The sequence below is a fragment of the Etheostoma cragini genome, chromosome 3 (genome assembly GCF_013103735.1).
Source record: "Etheostoma cragini isolate CJK2018 chromosome 3, CSU_Ecrag_1.0, whole genome shotgun sequence".
NCBI classification, from domain to species: Eukaryota; Metazoa; Chordata; class Actinopteri; order Perciformes; family Percidae; genus Etheostoma; species Etheostoma cragini.
In genome coordinates, this window is record NC_048409.1 from 17,575,182 (window position 1) to 17,587,814 (window position 12,633).

At 40.9% G+C, this 12,633-nt stretch overlaps 1 protein-coding gene across 2 annotated transcripts in view; it reads left to right on the top strand.

The window, feature by feature from the left end:
- The window catches only part of LOC117942232 (multiple epidermal growth factor-like domains protein 6), a 51,488-nt gene that overhangs the window by 35,824 nt on the left and 3,031 nt on the right, over window positions 1-12,633 (top strand). For both annotated transcript variants that reach the window (XM_034867594.1, XM_034867595.1), the window contains 15 exons: window positions 105-233; window positions 317-448; window positions 793-921; window positions 4,231-4,359; window positions 5,111-5,239; window positions 5,884-6,012; window positions 6,163-6,291; window positions 6,652-6,780; window positions 6,896-7,024; window positions 9,319-9,450; window positions 9,730-9,858; window positions 10,052-10,180; window positions 11,314-11,442; window positions 11,828-11,956; window positions 12,158-12,286. In XM_034867594.1, the coding sequence (XP_034723485.1) occupies window positions 105-233; window positions 317-448; window positions 793-921; window positions 4,231-4,359; window positions 5,111-5,239; window positions 5,884-6,012; window positions 6,163-6,291; window positions 6,652-6,780; window positions 6,896-7,024; window positions 9,319-9,450; window positions 9,730-9,858; window positions 10,052-10,180; window positions 11,314-11,442; window positions 11,828-11,956; window positions 12,158-12,286 (1,941 nt within the window). The remainder of the gene's footprint in view (window positions 1-104; window positions 234-316; window positions 449-792; window positions 922-4,230; window positions 4,360-5,110; window positions 5,240-5,883; window positions 6,013-6,162; window positions 6,292-6,651; window positions 6,781-6,895; window positions 7,025-9,318; window positions 9,451-9,729; window positions 9,859-10,051; window positions 10,181-11,313; window positions 11,443-11,827; window positions 11,957-12,157; window positions 12,287-12,633) is intronic.

Genomic DNA, 12,633 nt, shown 5'->3' on the forward strand with positions numbered 1-12,633 from the left:
AAACTGCAGCATGTTTTAGGGGGTAAAAATTTAGGCGAGAAAATCATATATTTTCCAGTGAATTTCAACAGGTTAAAGCAATCTGAATGTCATGTTGTGTCCAGAGTGCCCCCCAGGTTTCCATGGACCAGGCTGTTTGATGCGCTGCTCATGTCATCCTGAGGCCACTTGTGACCCACAGACCGGACGCTGCATCTGCCCTCCTGGCAAAAAAGGCCATGACTGTGCAACATGTAGGAACTATAGTTATTTTTATAAAAATGATAATGACAGATTATACATATCTCTCACTGGAACACTTTGCTGACCTTCATAGCATGTGAATCCGGTCACTGGGGCCAAGACTGCCTCATTAAATGCCAGTGCAAAGAGAACTGCTTGGGCTGTGACCCGGTCACCGGTCAGTGTTCGTGTGAGGCCGGCTTCACTGGTGAACACTGTGAAAAGAGTAAGTTACTTCCAAGTTTTAAAATATATAGTCTAGTAAACACTGCCACCATGGGGTGATTGTTGCTTATGACATATTTTGAGCTAATTTACAATCCTGAAAGCAATTTCCTGGAAATTTTTGTTAATCATATAATAGGATTTATTTTAGTATTTTTTTATATTTTCTTCCAGGGACTTTATATACTAAATGGGATGTACCTTCAGGAAGTACATTTAGTACCAAACATGTTGCCTATTCCATGTAACCTGAGACTGAATTTCTTTAGCCGACTACATTTGCTTAAATGCTTAAGATTTAAGATTTTGTGTGTGAAATCACTCACCTCACATGTTCACTGTTAGAGTGTATGGCTGGCAGTTATGGGCAGAGGTGTGCCCAGCAGTGCCAGTGTCAGAATGAGGCCCTCTGCGACCATGTGAGTGGAGCCTGCACGTGTTCACCTGGATATGCTGGCACCTACTGTGAAAAAAGTAAGATTTCTTTTGTTTGTACTTAGAGACTATATTATACTATTCCTGTTGGTATTTTGTGTGAGAAAACCAAAGCTATACAAACTTTTCTGTCAAATGTGGAGTCACTTAACTCCCCTTGGCATTTTTTATGAAACTCTTAGGAACAACAAGGTTAATATGAATGCACATGAGGGTATATTTTGACTTTACTGTGTTTTCTGTGTCATTTTTGCTCCCTTCCTTAAACATAAAACCATAGGAATATGTAGTGTTCCTTACGTTTTATTAAAATAAAGGACACTCTCTCCACAACAGTTGACATTACTAATCTTAATCCACTAGAGGGCACTGCAGGACATTCTTTAGATTTTTTTTGTTGCTTACAGAGTTTGAGTAAATCATCACAGATTCAATTAATCATCAGCTTGCCCATGTGCTGTCATAAGCAAAACCATTTTGAAACCACACAAATCCAAAGATATAATTTGTAATAGTCATTCTGGGGTAGATGGACTGTATTTCATAGGTTGAACTCTTTTCAAGCATCCTGCAATTTGAAACTCTTCATGTAATAAATATTTTTCTCATCATTGGGATATTTTTATTGAACTGCAAGACATACCAACAGTCCAAGTGTCTTAACAATGTAATAGATTTGTTCTTGATTATAGTCTTTTGACTTGAAGTGGCCTCATGTTATTACAAAGTCTAAGATTTAGTGTAAGTGTACTACCAGGCCCAGAAATTCATACCACCTCCGTAGTACACTGTGCATCGTAAATCATGGCCATGTCACACTAGAACAGAGCTTCACATCCCTAGTCATAACAGTCTAATGGCCTCAGGGTAGACGTCACTCTGATTGGACGTCGCTGTGGAAATAAGGCTATCGGTCTGACCAGATTCTGTTTTCTGAAGGCCTTTTCTCCTCAAACAGAGGTGTCCAGTTTCTCCGTCTTCTGCTGGGCCTCTTCCTTCAGGAGAAGTCAGGAAGAGGCCTGTGCTGTGAGAAGGACCAGATCTCTCTCAGTTCATCTGTTCCACAGAATTAAAATGGAAAGACTTTCCTTTTAAGTGTTTGATTGTAGGTGGGCGATTTCTGTCCATCCACCGGTTTTCATAGTGTAGTTCATGGAAACACTCAGAAAGCTTGTCACTATTGCAAAATGGATAATTGAGCATTCATGTGGTTGATGATAAACATTTCAGTTGAATTTTGTCAGAGGAAACAAGCTATTGTGCTGACATAGGTCCTACACACCAGACCCCTTCTTCCATTAACGTGGATTGTGCGCCATTTTCTGGTCTGCAGCTTTGATGTTTGCATCAAAACAGTTCAATCAGTTGTAGTAAAAAGAACTTGAACATCCGCGTTATTGTCCAACAAACAGTGTTGTTTTGTTGTTATTGTGTTGACCTCTTTCAGTGTATAGACCCTGAATGGCACCAGGAAGTTCTATTCTGTGTTCTCTCTATCCGCTCTATTTCTGTGGTCTGCTCTCCCCGGCTGTGTGGTCCCTGGACCTGCTTTATGGGCTGACAGCAGTGGCTCTTACACAACCAGGGATCTGGAAATAATCCTCCTGTTTTAAAGAGCTCATTTAGTCTGGAGATGGAGTCTTTCAGGGATGGCACAGAGCGTGTGTGTGTGTGTGTGTGTGTGTGTGTGTGTGTGTGTGTGTGTGTGTGTGTGTGTGTGTGTGCGTGGACTGATTCCTTTGTGCCTATTCCCATAAACAAAGACTCAGAGGGAAGAATCTTCACTTACAAACACTTGCAGACCCTGTCCTAATATCAGATGACAGATTGCTGCTCTTTGGTTAATATGGAAACCATTCGCCCCCTGCTGGCATAAACATAATATTTTATGTATTTCAGAGTTGTCGGTACATCCCCTGAAGATTTACTGCATAGAGTTTGTCTGCTGTATTTGAAAATTAAGAAAATAGTTTCAACATGTTGAGCTGATTATTGTGTGAAGACCTAATTAACATTACTCATCTGAAATGCTTAATGTTTATTTTTTACAGTGTAGATGCATTAAGCCTCAGTGTCATTGATAAAGAAATGTTTCAGCATAACATTCCTAAAACAATTTTCCGCAGAGACAGAAGGATGTTGCCATGGTGTCAGCAGTTATCATAATAATAAACCACAGTAAGCCAGTGACTTTGCTACAGTCCACAGTTCTAATGTACAGATGTGTACAATGTACAAGTGACAGCATCTTCAGTGGGCTGTCTTTAATAACAACGCAGGCTAACCACTACAGAGGCAGGCAAAGACATTATGCTGTCAGCGTGGGAACACAGCGATGATTCTGCCAAAAACTGGTGAGCAGGAAGGATACTTTTCCCAATTTGAGACGTTCAGGGAGAATAAGGAAGAGGGGACAACAGCATCATCAATTGGAGCAAGAGGAGGGTACGATGCATAAACTTTAGGGAAACACCCTGAGTACTGTGTCATTTAGAATACACAATCAGAAACAGAAAACAGAAGAGAGAAATGTCTTCAATGGATGCCAGTCACTTGAACCTGTGAAGCTTTCTTATAAATAAAAACCAGAATGGTAGAACTTTTGCTATTGCAAAATACAACTATTATGCTGGAGTTAGGCTGTGATATCTTTAGTGACAAATTGCGCTATCAAAAACAGGCTTTGAATAAACAGTCATTCTTTCCGGCTCTGATGAAGTCATGCTTACAGACAACATTAATATCCCAGAAGAGGAGAGGCTTGTTCATCCCCCTGGCTCTGGTTAGGTTCTTGTGGATGGAAGCCACTATGTTTACCAAACTCTCTGAGTGTCAGTTGACTCTACACACACTAAAACAATCTATCTGGCTCTTCTTTAGAGTGGGAATATCCTCACATAAGCAGTGATGCTGTAGGTACAGTATTTGTGCATGTGTGTGAGGGGGGCACAGTAACCTGGCTTTGTTTTCCTGTGTATTGGTGGGGCCTGTTGACTCAGCAGGTGCTCTAATTACCAGCTCTCTGTGCCCCCTACCCCAGAAAGGGAACGGCCTCCGAGCTGCCATCGACTTTGATGTGGCCCAGATCCACCACACATGTGGGACATGAGCTCACTTAACGAATGCAGACACTCTGCAAATGAACAGCCGCAGCGTGGTACTGCAACTTGATATTTGTATTTTCAGTAGGTGGTAAGACAGAGAGGGAAAGTAAGAGGAGGAGTAGAGAGGGAAAGAGAGAAAGAACTAAAAAAAGGTTTGAAAGAAAGTTGGCATCTAAACCTTTTCCTCTCCTCTTCTGTGAAGCTGCCAGTTCTAACCAGTCGGATGTTTTATCTTGGCCCACAGTGTGCCCGGACGGCTTTTACGGTCTTGACTGTGGCCAGATGTGCGAGTGCAGGAACGGTGCCCGCTGCCACCACATCACAGGAGCTTGCCTATGCACCGCCGGCTGGGCAGGACCACACTGCATTCTGGGTAATGGAAGCCACATCATTAAAATGGGGTGTGAGGGACGCCCTCACTGCAGCCCATCACGACATCCTCCCCTTAAACACAACTGTGTTTGTGAACAATTATCTCTATAATGAGACATTGCCAATTACTTTTTTTAGGGATGGGTGAGGGTGGAGAAAGTAGAGACAAGATTGCCCTTTGGCATACACAGTTTAATTGAGGTCTATTCTGGATAAATGCACCCACACATTTATAGCGATCAACATTAGGAAAGAGAACATAACTCGGAAGAGTCTTTAGTAGCTAACCAATCTGTGCTCTCATGCTAAAGTTTCATGCCGTTGTTTTAATGAATCCAGTGAAATGCCCACTAAAGTTCTTAGTCTGTCATTCTGCAGTCTTATTCAAGACTTTCCTCTTGCCAAAGCCATTTTGTGGTCCTAACTACTAGAGCCAGAGTCAGCAGAAAGCCACTTGCATGACTTAATGATGCATCTCTGTTATTAGCGCGCTTTCCTCTTTCTTAGACTCCAAATGTCATCTTGGACTTTGGTCATTTCAGAGAAGTTTACAGTATGTGTGCTGAAAATGTCTCAGAATGTCTTCTAGAACTCTGTTCTCATACTTTTACAGCATGTACAATTGCATTTGCATTTTAAGTTAATTCTAAATATGGTGTGTGTGTGTGTATGTGTGCGTGTATGTGTGCGTGTGCATGCGTGTGCACGCGTGTGCGATTGTGTACTTGTGTCTGTGTGGTTTGAATGGGTAGAATGCCCGGACGGTCATTTTGGGGAGCAGTGCCGTCAGACCTGTGAGTGTCAGAATGGAGCCAGGTGTGACCACGTCACTGGGCAATGCAGCTGTGCAGCTGGCTGGACTGGAGTCAGCTGTCAACTGCGTGAGTAGCTCATCACTTAAGTAGCATGACAAACCCTGTCAAAAGGTTTTGCTGCGGTTTTCTTAAAAGGCAACACTAGTGGGTTTGTATGTTTAAGCTCATGTACTGAACATTGAGTGTGATAGTTTATTCTTAAATTTAACAACAAATAAGAGATAGCAATGACTGCCTGAAAATACTCTCACAAAGACAATCTACAGTTGTATATCATTTTATATTTGAAAATGGTCATGCAAAACCTAAGGAAGAAATTTTGTAGTCTAAGAGACACAATTTGGAAACACGCTGGTTTGGTCCTTTAAAGGGACTTTTCAAGTCCAAATGTCAGACGTTTGAGATCAGTAGTTAACACCCTGGTTTCTTGCATTGTTATAAACATTTTTACAAACAAATGCTATAACACACCTCAGGAGTCAAAATATGTATGGTAGTTGCAGGTTTACTTATCGAATGCATGTGAAGTGGACAGTGTGTCTCCTAATTGTCGACTTTCTGCTGTCTTATAAATTCTATTTCACAATCAATGTCACATTGATACATATATTTTCATTATTACTAAACTTTTCTACAATTGTCTACATTATATTCTCAATCTCTATCAATAACTCTTTATACTGTACTGTGTTATGTGTATGTGAGTTCAGCCTGTCCTGCAGGACAATATGGGGAACACTGTTCTGGTCAATGTCTGTGTCGAAACAGAGGCTCTTGTGATAGCATGACTGGCCAGTGCTCCTGCCCGCCTGGCTGGACTGGAGCCACCTGTGAGTTAGGTGAGTCCTACAGTATAATGTATTACATTGTGGGGAGGCTAACTAAGCTAAGCCAAGAAACAAACAACTCTTAAAACCCTTTTGCATTTTTGAAACATATAATTTCTTGAATGCAACTTCCATCAGAGGCTTCCTTTCCCTCTCTCCTAGAGTGTGAAGAAGGACGTTTTGGAGAGAACTGTACCCAGGCCTGCAGCTGTATGAATGGAGGGAAATGTGACAGAGTGATAGGGAGATGTGTGTGTCTGCCTGGTTGGATTGGAAAGCTCTGTCAGTCAGGTGACTTTGCATCAGCACTGTTGCACCACAGTATCTCAGTTCGTATTTGGAATTTTTGTTTTTGATTGCCATAGTACACACAAATTATCATCTGTAGTCTGTTTCTCACCTGTCGCACTGAGATGTACAGATACAATGCTTGCCAGCAGTTTCTCTCTGTGCTACATTTTATAACATTTCTGTCAAGCAGCAGCAAAACAAAAGTTAAGCTCTACTTACTCCTGCGATCATGAAATTTGCGGTGTCAAAACAAATTGTGTAATTAGCCTAAGAAGGATAAAATGTGGACCTGTGGATTTTGTTTTTCTCAGACTTGAATGTTCTATACTGAACACGGAAGTTTGTGTGTCTTGTCTGAAGCCTGTTCTAAGGGATTCTTTGGAGATGGCTGTGAGCAGAGCTGCGACTGTGTCCATAGTTCCAGTTGCCACCATGTGACAGGCCTCTGTGAGTGCAAGCCAGGCTGGAGGGGAGCCAGGTGTGACAAACGTGAGTGTGTATTGGACCGGGGAAATTGCAACAGAATGAAAGTGGCAATGAGGCAAGCTTTGAACATGAGAGTAAACTGACGGATGTGTGCCTGCATGTGTATGTGTACTCACAGCCTGCCTTCCGGGGTCCTACGGTGCTTCCTGTGTCCAACAGTGTCAGTGCCATGTTGGAGTGTCCTGTCACCATGAGACGGGGAGTTGTGGCTGCCCAGCTGGACTCACAGGGCTTGGCTGTGCAAAACGTAAGAATAAATAATATATATATATATATTATAAAAAGGTAAACTCAATTCTTAACATCTTTGGAAATGTAGCACCTCACAAATGTCACTTATGTATAACTAGTTACTGGGAAAGCCTTGGCACATGGCTAATTTCACTGTCATGCATTTAATACCACTTGACTGACATATGTGCCTTATTGATAGAAACACTGTCCCCCCGAAACACACCACTCCCATCAGGAAGGAAAGGCATCATGGGAGTGATGTGATCAACAAGAATCATTCTGTTAATACTGATTAAAAATTTCCCCTGGTCCTCCTGGGAAAGATTACCATTTATTCTATTCCAGGAAATGCACTTTACAGAGGCACTAAACCCTCACTGTCACAGGACTTTATGCTAATGTTTCATTATTTAGACCGTGCTCTTTAGGACTGTAGCTTTGCTCACCACTCCTTTTACCTCCCCCCCTCACCACCTCAGCTCCCTTCCTCTCCTCACACACTCCCCAGACATCTGATAAATGTTACACACCAATTGCCAAGTAAAACAGAAGGCATTGTTTTTGTCTCCTCGGCGGCAGATAAGGGCCTTTGGAAGCCAGACATGCATAATGACAGCACCGTAATTGCCTCTTTAGTCTGGAGTCCTTTCTTATCTGTCCCACACGCCGCCTGCTGCTGCCCGACTGAGTAGCTGAGTGTTGCGGTCTCACCCGAAAACATGTTCGGTTCACAGATTTATCTTGTTGGCTATGACTGATTGTTTGTGGACTCAGTTCATTATTGTGATGACCGTTTACGTATAAACTATGCAGTAAGGGTGTGTGAACGAATGTCCCTCTGCGTCCATTGGTGATTGAACACCAGGGAAAGTTGTTGGGAGTTTTGGTTTCGTTATAGTAAATACTGAATGTTCTAGTATGTTCACAGAGTAATCTGAGGAAGGAAAGCAAAATGGTTCTTTGTTCCCACAAACTACTATAATGTTTGTCTATATATTCTACTATTGTACCAGTTACACTTTGATTACAGTTATGTAAAAAATATTTTTCTAAACAAATAACACTGCTTTACTAGCTAGCTAGCATTAGCCTGCCATCTAACATGACTGTAGTTGTGGAACTGTTGGCAAAATCAAGAAGTGTAGCTAGCATAATATAAAGAAAAGCCTGATATTTGCATGTTTTATAATTTGATCAGAAATTTTACAAATAAATATTGGATTTTTAAATTGGAATTTCAATTATTTTGAACAAAGTAGTTAAGATAGCATACAGTGCATTCTTTTTTCCCTTCATGCTACAGCATGAAGCTAAATTGCTTTATGTCAATTTTCCTCATCAATACACATCCGATAATGACATAGCAAAACGAGATTTAAAATGTTTGCAAATTTAATAAAAGAAAAACGCCAATACTACATTGCCATAAATATTAAGACCCTTAACTTAGTAGGCCTATAGTTGAAGCACTTTTGTCTTCTTGGGTATGACGAGACAAAGGATTGCACACCTGGATCGGTGTTGCAGCAGGGTTGGTCCCCATGGAAGTTTCTCCCTTCTCCATACAAGATCTCTAGCTCAGCTACAGTCAGCTTTCTTTCCCAAAGCCCTTCTCCCCAGATTGCTCAGTTTGGCAGGGTGGTCATCTTTAGGAGAGTTCTAGTTGTTCCAAACTTCTCCCATTTAAGATGTCAATGTGATCTTGGAAACCTTTAGACTTTATTTTGTAGCCTTCCCCAGATTTTTTCCTCAACACAATTCTGTGTAGGATCTCTGCAAGCAGTTCCTTCAATCTCATGATGGGATCTTTGCTCAGATATGCAGAGTCAGCTTTGAGACCTTTTGATATACACAGGTGTGTGCCTACCCAAATCATGTCCAATCAACTGAATCTACCACAGGTGGGTTCTGAATACTTATGTCAATGTGATATTTCAGTTTTTTCAGTTTAATAAATTTGCAAACATTGCGTAAATTAGCGTACGTTGATGAGGTTAAAATGAATTCAAACCATTTTAGCAAAAAGCGGCAACTTTTCAAAATGTCAAAATAACTGAAGTGGTCAGACTACTGAATGACTGTACGTGTATTAACAAGAACCATTGATTCCAATACAAGTCATTTTGACCCACTTATTGAACTGTGTATTTTCAAATCACCTTTGCATCTACAACATGGTTTAAGGAAAACCCTTTTTTTTTCTTTATTTTCCCTACAAATCACGTGCCTACTTCTGTCTAAATCTGATCAAATGGCCCCACTATTGTGTACACTGTATATGATATATTTCTGGATGTATCATCTTAGCCTGTCCTGCTGGCATGTTTGGGCAAAACTGCAGCCAGCTGTGCCAATGTTCAGGAGACCAAGAGCAGTGCCATCCTGTGACTGGGAAATGTAGCTGCTTACCTGGTTACTACGGGGCACGCTGCGAAATACGTAAGTACACTGATGATTATCTGCTGTCTGTTTGGGCTGATTTGAAGCTTGGCTTATATGCCCTTAGTTAAAAAGGAGGGAGAAATGTGGTAGTAGTGTACATATTTGGCCCCATTTATAGATTAAATTGATGTCAAATGCATTGATTATTATTGACTGCATAATGTTTATATTTTAAAATGAAAGAACCTTTGAATCTTTGTCAAATGACATAACAACAATGATCTTATTCCCGCTTTTTCATTCTCTTTCCATCTCATCACTATGGTTTGTCTCCAGGATGTCGGGCAGGGACCTTTGGGCCAAACTGCAAGTCCAGATGCAGCTGCATCAATGGTGGTCGCTGTGACTTCAGGACTGGGACTTGCTACTGTCCTCCTGGCTTCATTGGAGCTGACTGCAGCTCAAGTGAGTAAAGAAACTTCCCACCTGTTTGCACTCTAGAATGAAAAAGAGTCTTTGTTGCACCCCTTCATTAACATTATTTGGAGTTAGTGTTTTAGCCGTGTCAATTCAGCCTTCTTGTTGGTCAACCCACAAGGCCTATAAAGATATTTATCTTCGTAACTTATGTTTGAATAAGGTGTTATGATTTCCACAGGTTGTCCAAGTGGGTACTTTGGGAAGGACTGTGCTAAGCTGTGCTCCTGTGGGGAAGGAGGGCAATGCCACTCCGCAACTGGGAAGTGTGTTTGTCCCCCTGGTAGAATAGGACAGTCCTGCCAACAAGGTAACGCTAAACCGATGACTTTGTTTTGTTTTGATCAGCTATATCACACCAGTCCCTGTCGTTTTTATCACTCAACCTTTTAAAAGCTTACTTGGTGCTAAAATCAACATCTAATATAAAAGCAATATAGTTATAGTGATTGAGATATATAGTAGTGATAGCTAATAAAATTAGCAAATTTGTTAAACATTAAAACAAAAATACTATTGACAATAAATGCAGGTTTTTGTGGGGCTTTGGTATTAGACTGTTTTTTTTAAGCAAGAAGTAACTACTAAATTACAAGAGGCAATTAATTGTTCAACTTTGAGTAAAACATATCACAGATATTATACGTGGTTTGTATTGAGGTTTTTATCTTTTAAGCTTCTCTTGAGTACACAAAAGGTTACCATAGAGGCTGACATGCACCAGTGGGAACCACATGAGTTCCTCAGAAATAATAGGCCTAACTCAAAAGTGAGAAACAAGCACTAAAACAAGGGAGCATTTCTCAACATTTCTCACTGTATATTTAAGTAACAAATTCTCCATTTCCTTCACATGAGGCCTCTGAGGATCACAGGACTGTTTTCCCGGGAAACAGAGGCATAGTTTGGCTTTCTTAATCTCTCCCTTTATCAACAATTCAGCTGAATTGCAAATGGGGATTTCCATCACTGCTTACGCTAAATGTGCTCTTCTTTAGCCTCCTGCATGTACTTGGACACACCACCACTTAAGTTCCTCTAGTTAAATGTTTAGAGTATCCTATAAGTAGCTCGTTCTCTGTGTTCCGTGTCGCTGGATTTGGCAAGGAAGCAAATAAATAAACAGGAAAAATCAAAGACTGCTTGCTTATTGTTTTCCCAATCTAAATTACCCAGAGAACATGATTATTCTTTTATATCAGTGCCAAATTAGACTACTTTGCCATCTCTTTAATGAACTGTTCCTCACATAAACATGAATGTGGTTAGTGCAATCTTGTGTATATATATATGTGTGTGTGTGTGTGTGTGTGTGTGTGTGTGTGTGTGTGTGTGTGTTAAAGAGACGGATAGACACTTCGCTCCCGTTGGTGTGATTGCTGATTAGAACAGAAGGGCATGTAGTTCTTGTCTTGTCCTGATATTTCTTGAATGTTTCTCAAGCATGTCCTAGGGGGCGCTACGGCCTGCAGTGCAGAAACACATGCAGCTGTCAGAACGGGGGTCTGTGTGACCCCATCGACGGGTCTTGCAAGTGTGGACTGGGCTGGATCGGACGCCGCTGTGACACTGGTACGACTTCACAGGCAATAGACACAACAGAAAATAATCAGAACTAAACAAAACGGTATAAGTTCATGGGAAATCCACTTCAGTTGACAAAAAAACACTTCTCAACCCTCACTTACGCCTCCCATTTTTCTTCCTTATAATGTTATTTCTTTTTTGCTTTTTATAGCTAGAAAAATCGCAATAGAAGGCAATCAACCAATATAACCCATTATTATAGTAGAGTTTTGTTAATGGTCTTATGTCAGCTGTATTAAAAGTTTCCATATATGAACCATATATTTGCACATTCTGATAATAATACAGTTAGCTAATTTATGTTGCCTGTACTCAGTTTCAAAAAAACAGCTCTGTTTTAACTTACGGTAGATTGTGTGTGTGTTTCCAGCATGTTCACAGGGAAAATACGGGGTTGATTGTGTACAAGACTGTTCATGCCTCAACAATGGGACCTGTGACCGTTTTACTGGTACCTGCAACTGTACTGCTGGATACTACGGCCACTCCTGTCAACACAGTACGCAAACACTCACTTGTAATATAGACGAAAACTTGGTGATAATGTTGCCAGTGCCCTCACTGACATTTCTATAAAATGTCCCCTTTTGAAATATGAGTCTGTTACTTGACTTTGACACAACATGATTACGTGACTATTTTAACCGTAAGTTGAAACAAGTAGTCTTCACCTAAATTCACTGTCTTGTGTCTCTCTTAGGATGCTCACTTGGGTTCTTTGGAGTGAACTGTGCCCATACATGTGACTGTAAAGTGGGGCACGCATGTAACCATGTGACAGGCCAATGTGTGTGCCCACCTGGCTACTATGGTCTCCAATGCCAAAGACGTAAGTACATACATACATATATATATGAATATCAAAAAGGTTAACTATTAACTAAAATCCATAAAATTAAATAACATTTTCAGTGTCCAATGGTTCACAAATCATTAAATGTATAAGGAAATTGATTGATTTAAATTGGATTAAACTAATTTAAAGATATTATATACCTCATCTTTCAAGTATTTTATAGTTTAGGATACTGTTAAGCGGCACCACAAAGACAGAAACACTATTAAGCAAGCACGTTAATTAACAGCCACCTGGGTGCCCAGCTGCAATAAGACATGGGCAGAGAATGAGCATACATGAAAAAGTGATCCGCCCCCCCCCCCCCCCCCCCCCCCCCC